This window comes from Pteropus alecto, unplaced genomic scaffold (genome assembly GCF_000325575.1).
Source record: "Pteropus alecto unplaced genomic scaffold, ASM32557v1 scaffold3, whole genome shotgun sequence".
In the NCBI taxonomy this organism is placed as follows: Eukaryota; Metazoa; Chordata; class Mammalia; order Chiroptera; family Pteropodidae; genus Pteropus; species Pteropus alecto.
The window spans coordinates 62,560,746-62,583,056 of record NW_006442484.1 but is presented as its reverse complement, the minus strand read 5'-3'; the positions used below and the strand labels follow the sequence as shown (position 1 = coordinate 62,583,056).

Here is a 22,311-nt window from a genome sequence, read left to right as displayed (position 1 = left end):
GTAATGTTTGTGTTTTGCTCTTGGATTTTGTCCCTCCAGGTTTGATGATTCCTGTCTTTTGTGTGGTGGAGCAGTTGGACGGCTCTCTTGAATATGACAACAGAGAAGAACACGCTGAGTTCGTCCTGGTTCGAAAAGACGTGCTTTTTAGCCAGCTGGTGGAGACCGCGCTCCTAGCCCTGGGGTACTCCCACAGCTCCGCAGCTCAGGCACAAGGTATTAATGCATCTCCCTTCTCCTCTTCACTTTTTTCCTGTGTCATGATCTGAGGAAGAATGTGCTCCCTGAAATAATTCTCCAAACCAAGGTTGGTGGAGAGTGATCAGAGTTAGCATCTTTCCCACTGAGCGGCAACATGTTTTTTTGCAGAGTCTTGTTTTCTGGTTGCTTTGGGCATGGGAAACATTTGAGGAGCACCTCTAGAGCCACCAAAATCAACTTGCATCTCAAAGCGATCATCACAGTTTTTTTTTTTTCCATTGCTAACTCTCTTATTTTCTTTAAATCCCCAAATTGATATTTTTAGAGCCAGTGCTGAGGTATTTAACTCCTGACTTACTAAACTTTAATACATGACTTATAAGCATTCAGTTTTAAAAATATATTTACTGCAATTTCTGCACTTTACAATCAGCTTTTAATTAAATGGAAAAAAATAAGTTCATCTTACTGTAGTTTTGTGTCTTTGAAAACAGCGTTGTAGTTTTGATATAGTCCATTCATTAAAAAAACTCAGTGTCTTTGTGATCAAGTCCTCTTACCTATTTAATCAAATATTTAAATTGCATTATTATTTCATTTTATATTATACAGCACTGGGGAGCCCATTGTGGGCTTGTGTTGCTTCATTTTGAATCATAGCTCACTGTTTTTTCATGCCGAAGAATTGACAAATAACAACAAAAATACCTCCCATATTTTGAAGAATGTAAAAAAATTTTTTGACCCAGAGAATAATTATTATTGTTTTTCAGCTGAAATGGTTGAATTGTATAGTTTATGATAATGGTTAGAATTAAAGGAGAGAAAAATGTGACTTCCAGGTTTTGTTTTACATATTAATTTCTTATGTTTATTCTTATAAATTATCATCTCTACTTAACATTTGTGTCTGTGCCAAGAATCTTTGCTATGTTTTTTTTATGAATTCTTCTTCATATAATTCCTGAGAACAATCAGAGCATCTTTTTATTCAGATAAGGAAACTTGAGAGATTAAGCAATTTATTCACAGTTACAAATACGGTGACCAAGAACATGAGATTTAAATTCCCAAGCTCTCGACTCTGATTCTGTAAGCAGATCATTGCTCTTTAAAAAATGCTTTAATTAAGTATTTAAGTTAATCTTAGTTCTACCAAAAAAAGCAACCCATCTGAAACCAGGAGATCAAGAATGTTTTCCCAGGGCAGGTAGTACTTCCTGTATTATTGTGAGTCCAAGTAAATTCTGAACCAGAGCGCTTGGCCTGTCCAGTGCCATAATACAGCTGAATCATAGAGTCCACTGCTTTCAAAGCAGTGTAATAAAGGATGATTCATTTCCTTTCTCTGACGACTTTCCTTCTTGTGTGAGGGATTCAAGATTTGATCTTAAGCAAATTGCATACTGGCACCATTGCTTTTATTTCATGCTATGTGCCTAAATGAAATAAAAGAATCCCCCCTCCTTCCACCCCATAAACTTTTCATGCCATTTTAGGGATATTTTTCTCTGAATGTAAAGGTCATTGTATCCCACTGCTTGCATCCTGGTGTGCCAGCTTCCTGTTTGACAGCGCTATCCATCTCAGTTAGCACGGCTGCTCAACGCGCCGTGAGCTCACATGTGGAGCACAGAGCACTAAGTGGCCAAGATTTGATTCTTGGCACAGACTCAGGGAAGGGACTCTCAGGAAATTTGCACTAGGGAGCCACACTGTTCCATTTAGTGATGTGAACCGAGAGTTCTGCACACCCAGGTGAGATACACTAGCAAGAAATATCATCTACGGTGGAGGATTAAACAGTGGAAAAGTCAAAAGCAAATATTTGCTTCCCCGAAGTTTTCGAAACCATGAATAAAAAGCACTAAATACTACAATTTTTAAAAGTTGAATCAATATTTTGAAGGGCCTCTAGATCACAGATATACTTTATTTTGTGGGTAAGCAAAGGTTTTATCACTTGATCCTCTACTGTAATCTCACAGAGAGAAACAAAAATCACAGTTTATTTTGTTTTAAGTTAGGCTACTGATCTCTGATTTGGATAAATAGAGAAACTTAAAATTGTTTGTTTGGATCTTTGTTGTCGTTCAGGTCATCAAACATGTATGGGTTGCTGCATGTTTATTATAGAACAAATAGAATGCGTGATGAGACAGGTGGTTCATATGCTGGGAAAACAGCGGAGTGGGAGAAAGCTAGAAAAGGAGGTAGCATAAGATACGACTACATATTCGAGGCCTGAGGTTTCGTGTGTATAGTTTTATTTTGTTTTGGTTTGGTTTAGTTTGTTTGTTCAGTGTTTAGGTAATTCTCCCAAGATGGAGAAGTCACTGGCAAATCCATTTGTAGCAGAGAAAATGAATGTTCCTGAATCTCTTTTTCTTCTGCTGGAAAATTCAGGCAGAACTAAACTGCAAGGAGAGCAGGTTGCTTGAGCCTATTTTAAAGACTGAGGGTCTTGAAACATGATTTTTCATTTTGACATGACCAGAAAAGAGTTTCAATAATCAAATTAGAATAGTGTTCAGATTGCCTTTAAAAGAGAAAATACATTGGCATTGGCATTATTTTGGAATGATACTCAAGTCCCAATGACAAGGCCATGTACCTATGTTCTCTGGGATAGTCAACTTCTTTTTTGAGAAGGCATTAGCTTCAGGTGAGCTGAAGAGATTTTATAAATAAAGAGTACTTGCCTCTAAAGAATGACAGAAATTCCACTAAAATGGAGTTCAGGAACTTCCAAGTCCCTAACCCTCCTTTCTATAACCTTCTTTATTCCGAACTGGATATTGGGACCCAAGAAAGTTTAAGGGCACAAGATACTGTCATAAATTATGGGTACCATACTTCCAACTGACCCAAACCCTGCATTTCCTAGCACACATACCATTAACTCTTTGATTCTCAAGGATGTGAGATGCGGGATTCATCTGATCTGCCGTTTTGCATATGCAGAAAGCTGGAAGGTGGCAGGCTCTTTGCTTTTCCCAGAATAGGTATGCTAAGAGCTAATGAACAGCAAGCACATGTTACATTATATGGTGGACAAGTCCATGTCTCCGAATCAAAAGTTTTCTAATCTTTTGAAAGAGGAGCATTAATCTAGAGTATTGCCATGCAGTAAACCTTACTCCCTTTTCCAAATTAAACTCATCACTCCCTTTATTTTTCTTCCTTCTTTCCTTTTTATCCTTTCAGTTCTGCCCCATAAGGCTTTTGGTAATAGCCATGGACCTCTCTACATTATCCAGAGAGTTCTTTTATCCAACTGATTAAGTAACTATTTGTACTTGCCAAAGTGGACAGTGAACTTTGGGGGTTGGTAGTGATGGCAATGTGATTCCTCACTGTGCACATTTGATTTAATTTGTAAGTGGGCATTTTCTCTCTCCTGCTTTCTGTAAAATTTTAAGTAACTTTTAAAATTTATTTTTGATCAGCAAATTTAATGAAAAATAAATATGCCAAACAGTAAATAAGCAAAAATCCTTTCTGGGTGGTTATTTTTGGGATCATGAGTATATAAAATTATGGGTTCAAGAGGAGGTGTATTAATCACCATTATTTCTTATTTATGTTGGAATAATTAAATTTATAGAGTGTTTAAGATATTTTAAAAAGCAATAAAGAATAGTTTTAATACAGTATTATGTGAATCAAGCAGCATGCCATATACAGTCTCAATCATATAAAATTCCACATATATGCATAGGAAAAAGACAAAGGAAACATATTAATATGTCAACAGAGTGGGTGGTAGGATTATTTCTTCCTTGTCTAATCAGAAAAAAAATATATAAGTATAAAATTCTACTTCCTCCATGAATTCTTCTCTGAAAAAGTAGGAAGTTATTTCTACCTTGTTCCCCAATTTTGATAAGCAGTTCACATTGTCTTTAATTTACTTATGTGTGAAAACTTGTACGTGGAACAGATATATTTCTGTTGTTTTTTTCTGTTTGAGATTTATAAAAGTATTAATAGATCATTGGTGAGCCTCTGTGATGTATAAACCAAGGGATTTCTTAGAATCTTAATACTGCTAGGTAACATTGATTGAGCAATTACTATATGTCAGGCACTATTCTAAGAGATTTACATGTACTAACTCATTTAATTCTCACAATGGCTCTTTGAAGTAAGCTATGTTTCCTATTTTGAGGAAACTGAGGCAAATAAAGAGGGGGGAAGTAACTTTTGCAGGAGCAACAGAGCTAGAGGGTAGAAGAGCTGAGATCTGAAGCCCAGAGACCCACAGAGTCAGGGTCCTTAACCACAGGGCTGTCCTGTGATAGCCTTGATCACTGTGAGTTTAGAGTTGGGATAGGAGTCAATTCTTCTTTAATACTTGTGCTTTACTTTTAAAGGCAGGACTTTTTGTATATGTGCTGCCAAAGCGAGCACAAGGTAGGACTTTTTGGATTAGGTGCTTATGAAATACATAATAATTACACTTATTTGCTAACAATTATGTATTCAATAATGATGTTATATATATTTAATTTCCATGATAAAATATATAGAGATACTTTTTCTGGGTACAAGACAGACTTCATTAAAAACAAACAAGCAAACAAAAAAACAAACTTCACAGAATTATTGTCTTTTGAAGCCAACTCTTAAAACTATAGTAGGGTCTATAGTAGGTTGAATAATTCCAATATACAATTCTTGCTTACAAGGCCAAAGTTATTCCTGTTATGAAAATAAAGCATATTCCTCAGCAATTATGCTCTTTAAAATAATTAATGCAGCAGTATTAGATGCCTACCATGTACCAGTCACAATTCTAGGTCCAGGTGATAAACAAATGAAAAAAAAATCTTGTTTTCATGGTGCTTATGTGGCACTTGTGATAGACATTCAGTTGATATCAGAAGAATGAATAAATTAACTTGAAGATATTGTTTATTACCCTGGAGAAATAGTATATGCATTCCTAAAAAGTGCTGGTTTACTTTCTTCGATAATTAGATTTGGACTCAGGAACTGGAAACTATTTTGTTCCCTTATAACAGTGATATATATATATATAGCACAATGTGAAGTCTACATTAAATAAATGTTTGTTGACTGGATGAAAATAGTTTTTAAGGTTCATTTTTACTGAACTTTATCCATGAAAAATTGTTTTCATGCATTACTGTGAAGTTGCCTCCTATTCATGAATTAGCTATTTTTATCAGAAGTGAAATATAATTTAACTTATTGGTCAGCTATTGCCATTTCCATATTATTCTATGTCATCATTTCATAGTCAACAATGTTTTGGCTATGCTCATGGTGTGAAACACTCCAATAATAACTTTTGGAATCATAGGAGGTAGTTTTTCAAAAGATACTTATGAGATTTCTGGGGTCCAAATTCTTCTGACCAAAACTTAGAGATATTTTGTCGGTGTCTGTCTATCTGAACCTCATCTGTTAGAACGTATTGTATGTAGAGAGAATAATGTCAGTCTATGAACTAGAAACAATGATAAGACTACATAGAATAAGATTTAAAACCAAAATAGTAAGTATATTTATATGAAAAAGGAATAGGTTAGGTTTTTTTATTATTTGTTTATTATTTTATATATGTTATTCATTTATTGTTATTATATACTTTCCAGTGGACTAGCTCTTTATAACATACTGTTGGGAAGAACTTTACATAGAAGCTACTTTTAAGGTAAATTTTATCATTAGAAATAAATACACTTTCATTTTAAACTGTTTAGTACTTGAAATACTCTGTTCTTAAATTAATTCTCTAAAATGTTTTACTATGGAAACATGCAACATATACAAAGTAGAGAGATGAGTATATTATATACTCATGAATTCATCATCTAGGATCAACAATTAATTCATAGCCAATCTTGTTTCATCTCCGCCTCTATCCATTTCTCACCTCTCTCACTGGATTATTTTCAAGTTCATCCTAAACCTTAGATTTTATCTACAAATATTTTATTAAGTATCTCTTAAAGATAAAATCTATTTCAAAAACATAATCACAATACTAGCATGATTCCTAAAAAAACAAGATAATTTCTTATAATCATAAAATATTCATCAAGGTTCAAATTTTCCATACATATACATATGTAGATAGACACACACATATATACACACATATTTGTATGTAACAATACATATTATTTAGTGTTTTCTTATTCAGATCAGGAGCCATATAAATCTGTATATTGTATTTGGTTGATGTGTCTCTCAAGTCTTTGAACCTATGAATTTTCTGTGCTCCTAAATTAAAAAAAAAAATTTTAAACTTATTTTGCTGCTAAATTAATCAGAGTTATTATTTTTTTTTCTAAACTTAGTGGCAGTCTAACCCTATAAATTCCTGCAAATACTGTAATTTCAAATAAACAATTAATAAGATCAATTATAACCTTGGAAAAGAATTCTGAAAAATCATACTTTTTTTTTTTTTTGAGAATAGTTAAAAGACATATGTTGTCTGGAGCCAAGTTTTTATGCACTAAAAGTTTGACATTCTTCCTATTGAAAACATTTAAAATGATCTCTTGTCTTGCTTCCTTGGTTTCTTTCTTTAGCTCTTTCTTCCCCCCACCCCCCACACTTTTTCTTCTTTAATTAAACGCTCATGTTTGGGAGACTCTCAGCAGTTTTTTCTTTATAAGGGCAATGTTGAAAAAAGGTGCATATTTAGAAATTTTAGGCCTTGGAGCAAACTTTTAACAAACAAGCTGCTTTTTAAAAAATTCTGTGGCTCTCAAAAGAGAGCTAAAAAAGCTACCCCAAATTGCTGTTAACCATGTTTCAGCCCTCATTAGAGCTAGACAGGCCAAAATGTGAAACACTGGCTGGGCCAACACAAATCTCTAACAAGCCCTCTATAAGTTTCCCTCCTTTACTACGTAAAATCAAATATTCATATATCAGCATGTGAGCATGTATGTTTGTTCACTCGCACACAGCAAAACCTGAAACACTACTTTTTAACTAAATGCCAATAGAAATAAAATGCTCATCTTATTCCCTTGTCTAATATATACTTAAGAACGAATATCTAATATAAATGTTTATAGTTCTGTAGTCCTTATATCTGTTTATGTTGTTATAAATATGTGTTATTTAAAATATATGAATATGTAATTATGGCATACATGAAGGTCAGCTAGTAGAATTATTATCTATATATAAATTTATAGAGGGTGAAGACCCTCTCTAACTTGATATGCTGGATGCTTAGCAGTTGAGTAGGAAGTATTTGATAAAAACTGTTAAGGGCAGTGAATTAAAAAAAAATCCGATCTCACTTTACCTCTGACCTTGCAATTTCTATCTGCCTATTAAAAAAATCATATCATTGGAAATAATTCATTATAAAAACCAGCTCATTATTTCTTCCATGATGAGAGAAGTGTTTAGCAATGTTTTCAGTTAGCTGTTTTGTTTGGGGCAATTGGCCATGGTGGTCAGTCATTAGCTTTGGTATATTTTCAAAACTGCTTAAAATCCTTCTTCTCTGAGTTTAGGCATTAATTTATGCCTATGACTTGGAGGGCACTGATCATCTGAGTTCTACCTTTTGTCATTCATGTAAAATGATCCAGGTTGAAAAGATTGACTCACAGTGATGTATCTTTTATTTAATAATTAAAGTATGTCCCATTAAAAATATATAACTTTGAGGAGTTATGTGTCAAAAACCTACAATCTAAAATTGGTGATACTCTGATACAATTTATATTGTGATTAATTTTTTATCCCATTTCCTTCTAAAGTACAACTGTCTTTTACTAATATATAGATTTTAAATTCAAGGTGGAGTCCTATGCTGCAGACTCAGGTCTTTCTGTATTTTAAGGAGATGCAGTACAGATTCCATTCAAGGAACTCATTTAGTAAAGAACACATTTATTAAAACACTTATAAATGCTGCAATAGATAATGCTGTTACTTTTTGGGTAGATCCTTTATATTTAAAGCAGTCCATTGATACAGCTCTCAGGTACACTGTCATATTCTAGCTCTAAAGAAAGTCTATTTTGACATTCATGATAGGCAGTAAAAAAATCTTGGCCATAGAATATTTTGTAATCTTAAAATGCATTTTTAAACCTCCCTGCTTCATTTTTCTAAAAAGATGGATAAGAGCTCTGTCATCTAATTCTTATAATTTCAGTTAATTCCTTGTGAAATTTCGAAATTTCAGAATTGTAGGTCTTTCACTTCTTATTTTAGTGTACAGTTTACATTTATACTTTGTCCAAATTTTCTCAGGTACAATACTGTATTTTCAAATTCTTATGGGATTTCAGCTCCGTAAAATTCATTCGTCTGCATCATATCAGTAAGTGGGCAGTTTGTTTATTACTTATTTATGTAGTTTGGCACACAAAGGGGAACCCTGAGATGTCAGGGACCTCTTTTATCTGCAGTGTGGTCAGTGACACATGACAAGCTCAGTGGTGGTTATGGGAGGCAGGTGTGAAAAGCCAGCATTTAGCTGGCTATTTGGTCATGTGTAGGCACCTTGGTTTGGTTTTGGAGGTGCCAGATAGATTTCACATGATTGTGATGAGCATTTAAAACCCAGCACTTTGAAATGAAATGTTTTTTTTCTCCTTTTCAATGGCAGCTTTGAGAGCTCTAAAGAGTCTTACATCAAGGCTCTAGAGTGCAGGCCATTTGCTTGCTCAAGAACAATAGTTGGCAAAATTATCTGTGTGTAGATGAGAGAAAACACAAAGGTTTCCCTCTATCTGTCTGCCTCTTTTTGGCTTGAAGAAATATCTGTTACCGAGGACAGAACAGCAAATCTGTGCTAATGTTTTACAAGCTCTTTACTCAGGTTGGAAAAGATTGCTGCAGGCTATATGCAAATACACAGCACCCGAGGTTCCTCTCTGCTTCCATTCCAGCTTGAAGCAGCTCGGCAGAGAAATACATCAGACATATTCTTTCTGTCAGTTTTGTAAATCAAAGAATGAGATGCTGGAAAGCTCATAGCACAGTCAAACCTCTGTCCTCAATGATTTGGCTCTACAAGGCTTAATAATCTGCCAGATGAAAGCTGGGCCCACCATCCTGGCAGTCTGTTCTAGATCAAAAGCTCTGACCAGTTTTACCAACTTCAGATGGTGGTTTTTCTTGAGACTATATGCTCCAGAGCCACAGTATTAAGTAACAATTCTAAATGTCATGTTTTATTATTATGAATACAAAGATTCCTCGGGTGAGGGGAACTTCTTTGAAAGGGGGCCTGCTTTAGGTACTCTACAATGGAAGATATATCAGACTTATTTGGAAAGAAATCACTTTATTAAGATCTTTAGTCTTTCTGAGCACCACTGGAAAAAAAATGTGGTTGCGTTTTACTGCATTCATTTTATGGAGAGGAAAACTACACAGAACATTTTAAAGATCATACCTTAATTATCTGGCTCTCTCACACATTATTGTTTAACTCATTTAACAAATATTTATTGAGTGGTTATTATGTATCAGGCATTGTTCTAGGTGTTGGAGATACAGACGAAAACCAAACATATAGTGCCCCCTGCCCTCAAGACACTTACATTCCAGTAAGGGAGATAGAAAGTAAACCATAAATGTATAATAAAATGTTAGGTAGGACTTGACATTATATGTATTATGCTTATTTTGACCTTGTTCTCTCCATCTTGTGTAAATTTGGCAAATTTAGGCTTCTGCTTAGCTAGAACAAAATGAAAGGTTTTGAGTGGGTTTCGAGGAATAAAAATAAAACGATGTAGGCACTTAAAAGGTTAAGCCTCAGTTTTCTGAAAAATTTACCTATGTAAACTAATTCATGTTTGGAATAGGATAACATTGTCAGAACTAGCTTATATTAAGCCATGGTTTAGAAAATGTGAGACGAACTGAAATTTTTACATAATAGACATGTTGTGAATATATTTAGTAAAATTAATATTATTGATTGATTAATGATATTAAATACTAATATTTATTTAGTGCTTCTTATGTAGCTGGCACTGTTCTAGGTGCTTAACATTTAATTCTCATAATAATAATAATCCTATGAAGTACATAGTATTATTGTCTACATTTTACCACTGAGTAAACTGAGACTCAGAGAGGTAAATAGCTTGGCTGACACCAAAAACTGGCTCCGGAGAATGTGTACTTAACCAATATCCCATTCAGTGGCATTATATTTTGAGTCTGTCAATTTAGTATAGAATTCAAACTAACAGTAATTATATTTGATAAGCATAAACCAATTATTGACATATTAGAATTGGTAACTGAATATATATATTTTTTAATTAAGTGGGAAGCTTGTTTTGAGTTTAAACAACAATTGAACTTGCTGTCTTGGGATGACTTTTTATGCGATCTTATTTTATGAGACCCCATTTTGTATATCTAAGCTCCTCGTAAAGTTATGAATTAAAAAATATCTTTTTCTAATAAAAAATTAATGATTATTAGTTATAGCAATCTAAAAAATAAATACAGAAAAAATAGAAAGAGACAATCCCCCACCCCTATGAACCAATCACCTAGAGATAACTGCAGATAATATTGTAAGGCATTCCTTTTTAGTTATAGTTGTAGCATTCTTTTACATAGTCAAGGTCACATATATGCAATGTTTTGGCTTTTCACTTAATATTATAATGTATAATTTAAATTTTTTTATTATTTCAAATACCGCATAATAATGAGGCTTTTGATTTTCAAATCAAATGTGAAACATTAGCTTTCTTTTGATTATTGAGAAGGATTTAGGAGTAGACAGTTAAATAGTAGTCAGAGGTGTTAAGTACAGATGCTGTGCCTAGCCCATGCTGGACAGTCAGAGTGACTTACTCCAACATTTATGTGAAAATATAGTTATCCATTGAAAATAAATTTCTTCCATTTGGTTTCATTGCAGGTGACCAGCTAATTATTTTTTTAAAACGGCATTGACCTGCTTTCTTTCGTACCTCTGCCTCGTGGCAAACAGTTAAGTTTTCTAATGTGGAGAAGAGTAAAAAGACATTGTGCCATTCAGGAAACTTTAGTTAATTGATTTCATATTTGTTTTTATAATAGTCTTGTTCTTACCCACATTTTGGTCTCTTTCCTCTTTAAAAATGCATACATGGCATTGTGTGGGTTAGTTACTGAGTGCTTACTAGTTTCGCAATGACAGTCCTGTGTTTAAGATGTCCCAGGCATTAATAACTGATGACAGTTTTTCCATATTTTAGCCTCTGTTTTGTGCTATGTGCAATAGAATGGAGATTTTTTGAAAGAATCATTGGGGGAAACTCTTGGGGAAGGTTTTTCCTGTATTTAAATTGATTGAGGACAGCCCACTATTGGGTAGGGAATTTGTCAAGCAAATCACGAAAGCCCCCTGCTTGCAGGAGCAATGGGTTGTAATGCCTTTTGGTGGTTTGTTGTACCAGACCTTGGATCTTCTGGTCATGGAGAAGAGAAAAGCATCTGTCTGTCTCCCTGCTGAATTTTAGAGTTCTAAGAGTGACCCAATTTCTTTTCATAGTCTTCCCTGTAGCTTAGCAGGTGTGAGATGAGCCTAGATAGAATTCAGATGCATATGGACACCTACCCTGCACCCTTTTCCAACAGTGTTACTGGCACCATTTGGATCATCTCCCTCCTGTGTGCTTTTCTGGAGTCATTCAGCTCACACTGAGGTTTGCCTTCTAAGGCAGGGATCATTCTCTTCCTACACGATTATGTTGGTGGCCCTTGGATAGAGAAAAGTATTTGCTTTCAATAAATATTTAGGTGGGTTTTCATTATAAACATAGTAATGACTGGTCAGGAGTTATATAACTCATTATAACTCATTACCTATTAAAATATACTCATGTAAGCAAAAATACCAATTTATAGGAAAAAGAGTTTCAATTATGAAACCAGTGGTTTTATCAAGTACACAAATCAGAAATATCTTATATAACATATTAAGTTATAATTTGCTATTATGTTCCTTTATTTTTTTTCAAACTTATAACCCCCGATGGATATTAAAATGCACCCACTTGCAGTTTAAACTAATGCAGTTAGGATCAAAAACTGCTTTTCTGTCTTGTTAAGGGGAAATTTCCCATTGGGACTAATGATAAGATTATGAATTTGTTGTAGTCTCTTGGCAGATAATAATTTAATCAGGTAAATTAAAAAGAATAGACCCAACTCTGTTGTAAATCAGGTGGATTAAAATACTCACAGGAGTAGCATGTTCTCCCAGGGGACTGAGGTCTCCCTTAGTACTTAATAAGGGATCTTAGCTATATTGTATTGAAGCTTACTAAAATAATACATTTATCATCTAAACAAGGACCCACCAATAGGATATTTTCCTCTTAACTCCCATCAGACTGTCTCAGTATAAGATATAGTCTTGCTATGTTTTTATGTGTGTTTAGTCCTTTAAAAAAGAGTGATATGTTTCTTGTTGCTAATTATAATGATAGTGAACACAGAGCTTTTTATGTGCACTGTTCTAAGTTTGTTACATATGTTAACTCATTTAATGCTTACAAACCATTTGTGGCATTAGTACAATTATCTACATTTTACAGCCGAGGAAATTGAGGCACAGAGAGGTTAAGTGAGTTACCTAAGGCCACACAGCTAGGATTCAAATATTCAAACCCAGTCATTCTGCTTCTCGAGGTAGTGGCTTACCCACACACCCCTGCCTCTCTATGACATTACTAGGCATTGTTGTGATAGTGGGTCATTATTAAGAACGTACCGAAAAGCCTCTACAGAACCTGACCTAAGAGAACTAGACTAGCTCATTAAAATACTACATATTTCTCCCTCTTTTTCCTTTATTTATTTTTTTCTTCTGGTAGTAGATTGGGGGAAGAGAACTTCAAAGATATTACAAGTGCATTCTACTTAACCTGAAATATTTTGATGCTTCTGGAAAAGTGAGATGATTTAATTTCATATATAATTGCATGAAGAATTATAAATTATGTTTTCTAAAATACCTATGACACTAAACCACAAAATGAACAGATAAAACTGATTTGTTCTCTGACAAATCAAGATATATGGCAGTGTTTTCATTATAAGCGCCATTCGTGGGGATGGAGCAGCTGAGTGTGCTACAATATGACACGAACCTTTCCAGGCGGCTCTGCTTTCACAGGGGCATCCCGAGGTGATTTATAACCCATACTAAATTTTTTTAAAAAACACGCTGTCAAGTAAAGCCCAGGTTGAACTTCCAAAGTCATGGAATGCAGATATATCTTTCTAATTGACCTTCTTTAACATGCACTTACTCTTCAGAAGTAACTTGTTTTATCCTGTGAGGAGAATGGGCCATTTTCAGGGTACTGGGGTAGCATTTAGAAAATTCTTTCTCAAGTAATTTAATAATTTCCTGGAAGGTATGTGTTGACTTCTCCTGGAGGGTAATTTATTCTTAGTAAGACTGAGTAAGAATTCTTTTTTCTTCTCACTGGACTAAAAACAGAGTGGGTTGTAGGTCTCTGTGGTGATAGAAGGCTAAAAATCAAAATATGAATGTTGTGAGTTTAAGCACTTCTCAAAGGACCTGTGTCCCCAAGCTGCCACAGTCATTTGCTTGTCCTGAACTTAAAAAAGGCTTTGAAATGTGTGGAACCAAAATAGTTCTGTTTGTAGTACTAGGGATTCTGGGAAAATAAGGAGCGTTGTCTTCTGTGTGGGAGAGGATTGATAATGGGCTGATTGCCAGTAGTGTTGGTTTTGCTGGGCAGTGATGGATTTTTCACTGGATCTGCCAGAATCACTAACCTGGTCCCCTTTGTGATCCATGACAGCTGATTTGTGATGGCTGGGTAGGAGCAGGAGTAAAGACCAGATTTTTGGGTCAAAGACATAAACAGAACTCTATAAGGGAGGTATTGGTCTGTTTTGTATCAGATTCTAGCCCGATGAATTCAGACATACAAAAGGCATTTTTCTATATAACTGGGCTTGTATTACATATTTTATGTGATGTTTTCTTTTTAGGTACATTTTCTATTATATGTAACAAAAATTTGGTTAAAATAGTTGTCTAATTTAAGTGTTAGAATTTATTAAACAAAACAAATCAAATAACAAATAGTATTGTATGGCATTGTAAGGATGTAGCAGTCAACCAGGCAGAGTAGAAAGTAAAAGTCACAGATAAATTTTCACAGTTGTACATTAATTAGTTTTTAAAAAAATATTTAATTTTCAGTATAACGAAAATAAACGGTTAAAAGTATATTGATTTGCTAGTTTCTTTTCTCTAAGGCACTGCTGGGAATTGCTCATGGCGAATAGTTGATCATCATGGTGTAATGCATCTAACTGTCAGATCAGCTGAGAGCTATCTAACATGGTGTAGAATGTCTTCTGGAATCTTGTTCCTATTGAAGACAGGGTAGTAGAGTGTGGTGGTTAGGTGTTGTGGATGTAGGAGTCTGACTGCTTTTAATCATGGTGCTACTACTTCTAACTCTGTGACTCTCTGCCTCAGTTTCTTCATCATAAAATAGGAGTAACGACAATACCTTCCCTCTAGGGTTGTTAGAAGTATTCAATGAAACAAGCGTTATAAAGTGCTTTGCACAGGGTAAGATCTGAGTACATGTTAATTACTATTGTAATTATTATTGTTATTACTTTACAGTGCAGAAGCCAGATATATTAATTTCTTTTGTTTTCTGTGGCTTCCAATCACATAGCCAGCCCCTCATTCTGAGATACTGGCTGATAATTACCAAATTGTTTCCTTACTCTCTTTGATTTTCTTGTGATATAATAATAGATCCTCTGATATTCATGGGTCTTGATCAACAAAATCCTATTCCTTGGCAAAGAAAAGAGTTAATTTTCTTTTTGTGGATAAAGTATTCTGTAATGTATTGCCTTTTTCCATTTTTTTTTCTAAAGAATTTAATGTATATTTTATATATTCTGACAATATAATAAAATTTTCCCCCAACACCATCTGGTTGAAATTGTGTATTTAAAGAAAATATAATAGTGTTTATTAATGACAAATGAAATTTAAATGTTCACTGATGGTTTTGTAATCAAATAAGCTAAATTTTTAAGTCAGCTGACACACATTTTGCGTCTCTTCAATCTTCTCTATAGAGTTCTAAATATCGAGTTAAGTACAAATTCAACTCGACTACAGTGAAGCCACCTTATTTAGCACAACATTTTTCACATTTGTGTTGAAACACAGGCTATTTTCCCTTCCATTCCTCCTCCAAAATAGTTGCTCATATCTTTTCTTCTGACGTGATTCCACTTGTGGAACTGCCTCAAAGCAAGAATCTGGGACTGTGTGGAGCGGAAGGAATGTAAATGTTTTCTCCCTGGGGGGCACATTGTCAGTAGGTATTTGTATCCTGGAAAATTTGACTGTAATGTCACCTTTGAATCATAGCTCCTTTTTACTCTCCTTTTTAGAGCATCTCACAGGAGAAAGCTTCGCTGCTGAATCCCTTTACTTTGGTGCACTTTTACCTGGGCTAAATGAACATGGTTAAAAAAAAAAGTAAATAGTAACATTTATGTGACTAAAAAGCCTAATAGATAAAGATATTAGGTCCTGTTATGTTATATTTAGTTTACATTACAGCATAATGCAGTTAGCATAAACAGGGCAAGGGCAGTAAACTTTTAAAGTAGCAGTTTTAATTTATTCAGAATTATTAACTTCTTTCCCCTTACCTCTGTGGTCTTCTTCCATTCTCACTACTTCTCTCCCTTTTCTTAATATTTAAAATATTAAATATTTTACTATTTGCCCTTTTCGGACCAATATTCTCTTCTAAAAAAAAAAAATTAAGCATGAATTACCTGTGGGAGAACACAGCATTTGAAGATTTTGCTACTGCCAGCTAGTAGATGTGTGGTTCCACTGTGTTTTGGTGTGTGTTTATTTTAATATTAGAATTACCAACTGAAAGCTAATAATATTCTAAGAAAAATATAATTACGAAGGTAAATCTGTATCAAAAATTGCATGGTGTACCTCAAAGTCAAATATAATTATTAGTGGATAGTCTCTTATTTGATAATTATCCATTCATAGATTTGTACATAAAGTAGTATTTTTAAAATTGTGTAGTTTTAAAATTCATTCAATTTCCCACAAAGTTTAATCCACTAGATCATAGGCAAAATAGCCCCGTTTGGTATAATAGAACCACACCTTTATGGAAATAACTAAAACACACTAAAATAGAAATATAATGTTTCTTCTGCCAAATATTATAATGTGGCTGCTACCAAGTTCTTCTGAATGCAGTTGTCCTATTTTTAACTTTCCCAAATACTCACTGCTGCTCAGGCCTGTGCATATGACAGGTACCTCCTTTACCCAGTGGCCATTTGCAGTGGCACTGGGGCAATGATGATGCTACAAGTTGGCAGGCAGTCTTGGTGGGGCTGGGAGCAACCCTACAGAGAAGGACAACATGCAAGGTGCTGGTTCTGGAGGCTGCCCTCAGAGGCCTTGGAGAATAGAATGGAGCATCATGTCAAGGAGGAGAAGGGCTGGACCAGGAGGAACACAATGTAGGTGCCACAGGTTTAGCTTCTAATCATACAGGTTTACATGGCCAAAACAGCCTCGTGCTGGGGATTAATTAGAGAAGTGTTGGGCCACTGGGCACCCAGCAAACACAATCTCATTGAGGGAGTGAGTGATTAATTCATTTAGTTAAATTTTTTATGAATAAAGTATTCACCTTCCTATCAAATTAAAAAACTTATCTACAGCATTTTAACGCAATTTCAATATCCTATATGTTATCTTATTAATGTTCACTAACATTTATTTTTTAACCTACACACATCATTAGTATTAAATGCTTGTTAAACCAGTATCAATTATAGTATACATAGTAGCTAATAAGTTAAAAAAAAAAATACTACATAGAACATCAATGACTCGTATGGCTAATGATTAGCAGCTTTTCTGGTCTATAGTAATATATTGATGACAGTCTCCATTTCAATTAATTGCATATGTTACAGTCAATTTTGTTTTAGCTTATTTGAACAATTATTTATTTGAGACCTTGGCCATTGGGCAGATGATGACGTAGAACTATTACTGAATATAACATTTTCTTTTGGAACTTATAGTCATAGGGCGTGTACTTGTTATGTGAAGAAGAGGAGCATGTTTCTCACTTCAGGCCCTATATTTTAATATGTAAAATTTATGGCTCTCATTTTTATTTGAGTTATTTTGTTTTTTAGATTGTATTCAAATTGCACAGGCTCTCATCCTGTAGATTTTTCCTCCTCTTATTATTCCCAGCTTTTTTTGCAATCTGAACCGAATGCTTTCTCAGTACTGCTGTGGTATAGCCTCTACTTAATCAGGATACTGCCGTTCTGCCCTTGTTATAACTAATTCTTTGCCACAGCATCCTGCTCCTTTACCCATCTCTCGCCAAGTATGCCAGGGATCATTCCTGGAGGAACAGGTGTGTGCCAGCGGGTCCCAGTGAGATCCTGTCCCTGCTGGAATCTTTCTGTTTCATTTGTGATCCACTGGGAGAGGAGTGACCAGCCACAGGCTTTCCTTACGCAGAAGCCACATGGTGTTTGAACGGAAAGGCTTTTGCAGACTGGGGATTGTGACAGGCAGGAGAGGCTGGCACAGGAGTCTTGAGTGAGCGCTTTGACACACCGAGTAACAGCCCATTATCACTTGTGCTGGTGTCAAAACAATACAGCAGTTTGAACTGCAGCTCAGCTTATTCCTTCTGTCACACATGCTCCCTCATAAGTCATTAGAGTGTTGGCGTGGACTCTTCAGTCAGAGATGCATTAAGAGAGAGGGAAGTGTTTATTAAATCAATTTAAGAAGTGATTATTAATCATCTGCAGTGTGTCAGGCATTGTGCCACGGGTAGGGTTGGGGGTGGGGGTTTCCACATCCAAATGACAAAATCCTGCCCTCAAGGTGCCTTTTGTGTAGGGCACATGAGTCTAGTGGCTGTTATGAAGAGAACGTAGGAGAGGGACAAACAAAATTGCTTTGGGAGTTCAAAAGAGGGAGAAATCTCATCAGACTGGAGGGATCCATTTAGACTGATGAGGAAGGTGATATGTGAGAGGGGTCTTAACAAGACTGTAGGAATTTGATAGGCAGAGATGTGGTGAGAGAGATAATTGTCAGGAGTTCTGTTTGACTGTTATGCAGGATACGTTTAGAATGTATCAGGCTCAAGAATCTATTGTAAAGAAACCTGGAGGTCAAGCTAAAGAGTTAATGTTTATTTAGTGATCTCCTCCTTGAGATCTCCACTGAAAGACTTTGAGTCAGGGGAGTGATATGTTAAGAATATGTCAGTGCATAGTAAGTTTATGTATTAATCAGTTAAGATTGTAACTGACTACATGTAGCAGAAACAACAATGGTTTAACCAAATAGGGGTTTTATTTGTCTCCTTTAGGTGATTAAGCTAGGCTAATACAGAATTTGCCAGTGCCTCCAGGGACATGGGCTCTGGTTCTCTTTCTGGCTTCTCTTCTTACTGTCAGTCGCAGAATGGCTGCTGTACCTCCAGACATTCAGTTCAGATTCCAGGCAGGAAAAGGGTGGGAAAGAGGACAAAAGACCAAATGCCTCAGGAAGCTCTGTCTTTATTATCTTCCCCCAGGACTTTGTCATTTATCTCAGCTTCAGGTCTAGAGAGCCTAAGAAATACAGTTTTCTATTTGATACAATGGTACTCAGAAAAAAAATTGGGATTCTTTAGGAAGAATGAGGGGAGAGTGGATATCAGATAGATAAGTAGTAGCGTTGGCCACAGCTTGTTTGTGAATCTATAGTGGGAAATCAGGGAAGACAGAGAGTACAGGGGCAGAAAGTTAACCATGCCAGCAGGACTTCTGATTGTATCCAGAGAGAACAACTGAAGAGTTCAGTTTCAATTTTAGATTTATCTAATCAAAGAATATGAGACAATGAGTTAGAAAAAATCAGGCTTTAGATCTGACATAAAAGTCTGGTAACATTGTTAGGCATGCATGTATTTAAAGAAGTCATTTTTCTGAACCTCAGTTTTTTAATCTATAAAATTGAGGATCTCAAAACTTGTGAGCTAAATAATAAAAAAGAAATACACTTTTTATAAAAAATATATTTTATGTTATTTCTATAGTACTAAGAAATAATTATGTATGCACTTAAATATTATTTTCAGATTAAATACTGAGTAAGTTGTAAAAATAGGCATATAGATTATGAGAAGATACAAATTTTATTTTAAAATGTTTTCTCCTAATTTGAAGAACCAAAGAGCTAGCAAAAGTATTTTGTGTATTAATTTAAAATACATTTTGAAAAGCAATGCTCTGTAATATTCCTTGGCACTGGTATTATTATGTATACTTGCTTTTAGTGACTGTAAGAGAAAGAGAAAACAGATTCACTCCTGAGCCCTTGCTCTAACAGGATTGTTCACAATGTGACAATTTATTACACGTCTTTTCCTGATAAATATCTCAATTATGTTCTCCATATATTTTGCAGTTCCATCTTGGGTAGCTGGTACCATTCAAAGTGAAGATACACAGTTTCTATTTTTCACTTCTGACTCGGAGGTGTTGCTTCTTTTGCTTTATCTCTGATTTCTTCCTCAAACCACCATGATAAGACACATTTAACTAGCTCAGATGTGGTCACATTGTTTTAAGTATGGAGGGAGATAAAAAGAAATGTAAAATTTGGCTCTACCCTTGAGGGACTTATTACCTAGTTGGGAAGAGAAGACAGTGACACACAGAGAATATAGGAACAGCACAGAAGACAAAATAATGAAGTGCTGAAGCAGGCGCGCTCGTCTTTGTGTGCTGTGCGTGTTAGTGGGGTATGGACCTGTATGAGGTGTCCTTTTGGGGGCCTTGATTCATCATTTGTCCTTAGGGTTCTTGTAACTTCTATTTCTCCTTCTCCATTGACTTTTTATGTTTGGTCTACAGAAGTGCTCAATTAAGACTCTCCCGAACTAAAACAGAAACTCTCAATATTTACTTTCTGACCTAGGCCACTACCATATTTTATTTTTTTCTTGTTAGATGTCTTCAAAGTTTGCATCACTCCATCCTCACAATCTAGCCCTCATCTGTTTCAAGTAGCCTTTTTGCTCTCAGATCAGTAGTGCTTTTCTAGTCACTACATTTAGGGGCCCCACAATATGTCTTAAGTCTTCCTTTTCATTCTTTTCTAACCATAGGACTGCTTGTATTTGCTCACCTTCATTCAGAGCTGAATTTCTCATTGTTCTTCAGCTGTACCACATTCTATCATGGATCTCTGTCCTTAATCATTTTCTGATATGCTTGCCCCACTCTCCAGTTTTCCTGGAATACTGAAGACCCAATTATAATTGGAGTTATCAGTTGTACTGACTTTGCTGTCACACTGCAAGAGTTCATATATTGACTCTACCACTTGCTTGCTTTGTGACATTGAATAAGTGTGACATTGAATAATCTTCATGAATCTCAGTTTATCTGTAAATAAAAATAGTACCTGCCCTCGTAATGTTGCGATGGTAAAATGACATCCAAATAATGCTTTTAGCATAGTGCCTAGAACATAGTAGGTATCCATATTAAAAGAATATTTGTTTAAACATATAATTAAAAAATAAAACAATATCCATTTGTGGTAACACCATCTCCTTTCTCTTTTGCTTCTTGTTTGAATGCAAATAAAAGCAAGGGAAATTAAAGAGGGTCATGCATAAATATAGTTGGTGAGCTTCTGGATGAGAAATTTTACTCAATAAAGATGGAGTAAAGTTTTAAGTGAGACTGCGATGACAAAGGTGGGAAGAGAAAAAAACTTTTATTTCTAGACATAAAGAGTGACTTTGAAGGAATTCATATTAGAAGTGGCAAAGGAAGTTTTGTTAGTGAATGAAAATAGAATGTATGTGTAGAGGAAGTAATTGAGTGTGATTTGAATTTGATATATAGTAATATGGCCCAAATGGGATCTTTATCCTAAGAAGAAAGAAACTACTCAAGATCAATAAATGTCATTTATTAGCAATTGCTATTTGAGCTTCTTTAATTAGAAAAAAGTCTCCAGGCATCTAAAATCACTAAAAGTGCTTTCAAAGTAAGAGGCAAAAAGGACTTTTATGGCTTTCAAAAAAACTTTTTTTTTGTATTTGCAAAGGTGAATGTAAATGTTTTACCAGACCATAAGTGTATGTTTTGATCTACTTTTACACTTATTAACCGCTTAGTTATAGTAGGAAAATTCATCATAGGTTTTAACACTTGCTTTTATGATAGCCTTATGATGTCATTCCTGTGTAGTACACTGCATTAAAAAATAGAGTGACCACCCTGAACAGTTGGTTCAAATAATGGTGCATTCATTCTTCTTGAACTGCAGCCTAAAATATTCCATAGTTAATGTTATAGCAACATTTGCCAGGAGGTCAGTTTTTCAGAGCTGTAATCTCCCTTCAAGATTGGAGACTGGTAAAGATGATAATTACCAGCATTCTTTGTCTAATTCTTTGGGAAGAAGCAAAGTTTACAGATTATACTGGAAAATATTGATAAAAGAGGCATTAATATGGTCCTATTCTCATTGTCCAGTTATCTGCACTGAGGAATGGGTCATCAGTAATAGCAGTTTAACTCAAATACCATAGAGATGAGAATGCTCCACCAGAGGAACAATAGCTCATTTTACAACGTGACCACAAAATTCAGCCCGGTTGATTCCAGCTACCTCAAATGTTATTAAACTAATCTCAGAACCTAGGATTAGGCTTGGCTGACCAAGTATCCTTTCAGGTCAGAGTTCAAGGAGTCCTGGTTTAGTTTCAGGAAGCAGGGAAGACAATATATATATAGATATATATACATATATCTATATCTATATATATATATGTATATCTATCTATCTATCTCTTTCTTTCTCTATCTATCTATCTATCATCTATCTATCTATCTATCTATCTATCTATCTATCTATCTATCTATCTATCTATCTATCTTATATCTCCTTAGTATTAACACTCTATATTAGTATGGTACCTTTGTCACAATGAATGAACTTTTATTGATAAATTGTTGTTAACTCAA

At 34.9% G+C, this 22,311-nt stretch overlaps 1 protein-coding gene across 4 annotated transcripts in view; it reads left to right on the top strand.

Annotated features, from left to right (window-relative positions):
- Positions 1 to 22,311, top strand: part of SATB2 (SATB homeobox 2) — a 180,544-nt gene that overhangs the window by 27,734 nt on the left and 130,499 nt on the right. For all 4 annotated transcript variants that reach the window (XM_025039435.1, XM_025039434.1, XM_025039433.1 and 1 more), the window contains one exon: positions 40 to 216. In XM_025039435.1, coding sequence (XP_024895203.1) covers positions 45 to 216 — 172 coding nt within the window. In that variant the 5' untranslated portion in view covers positions 40 to 44. The remainder of the gene's footprint in view (positions 1 to 39; positions 217 to 22,311) is intronic.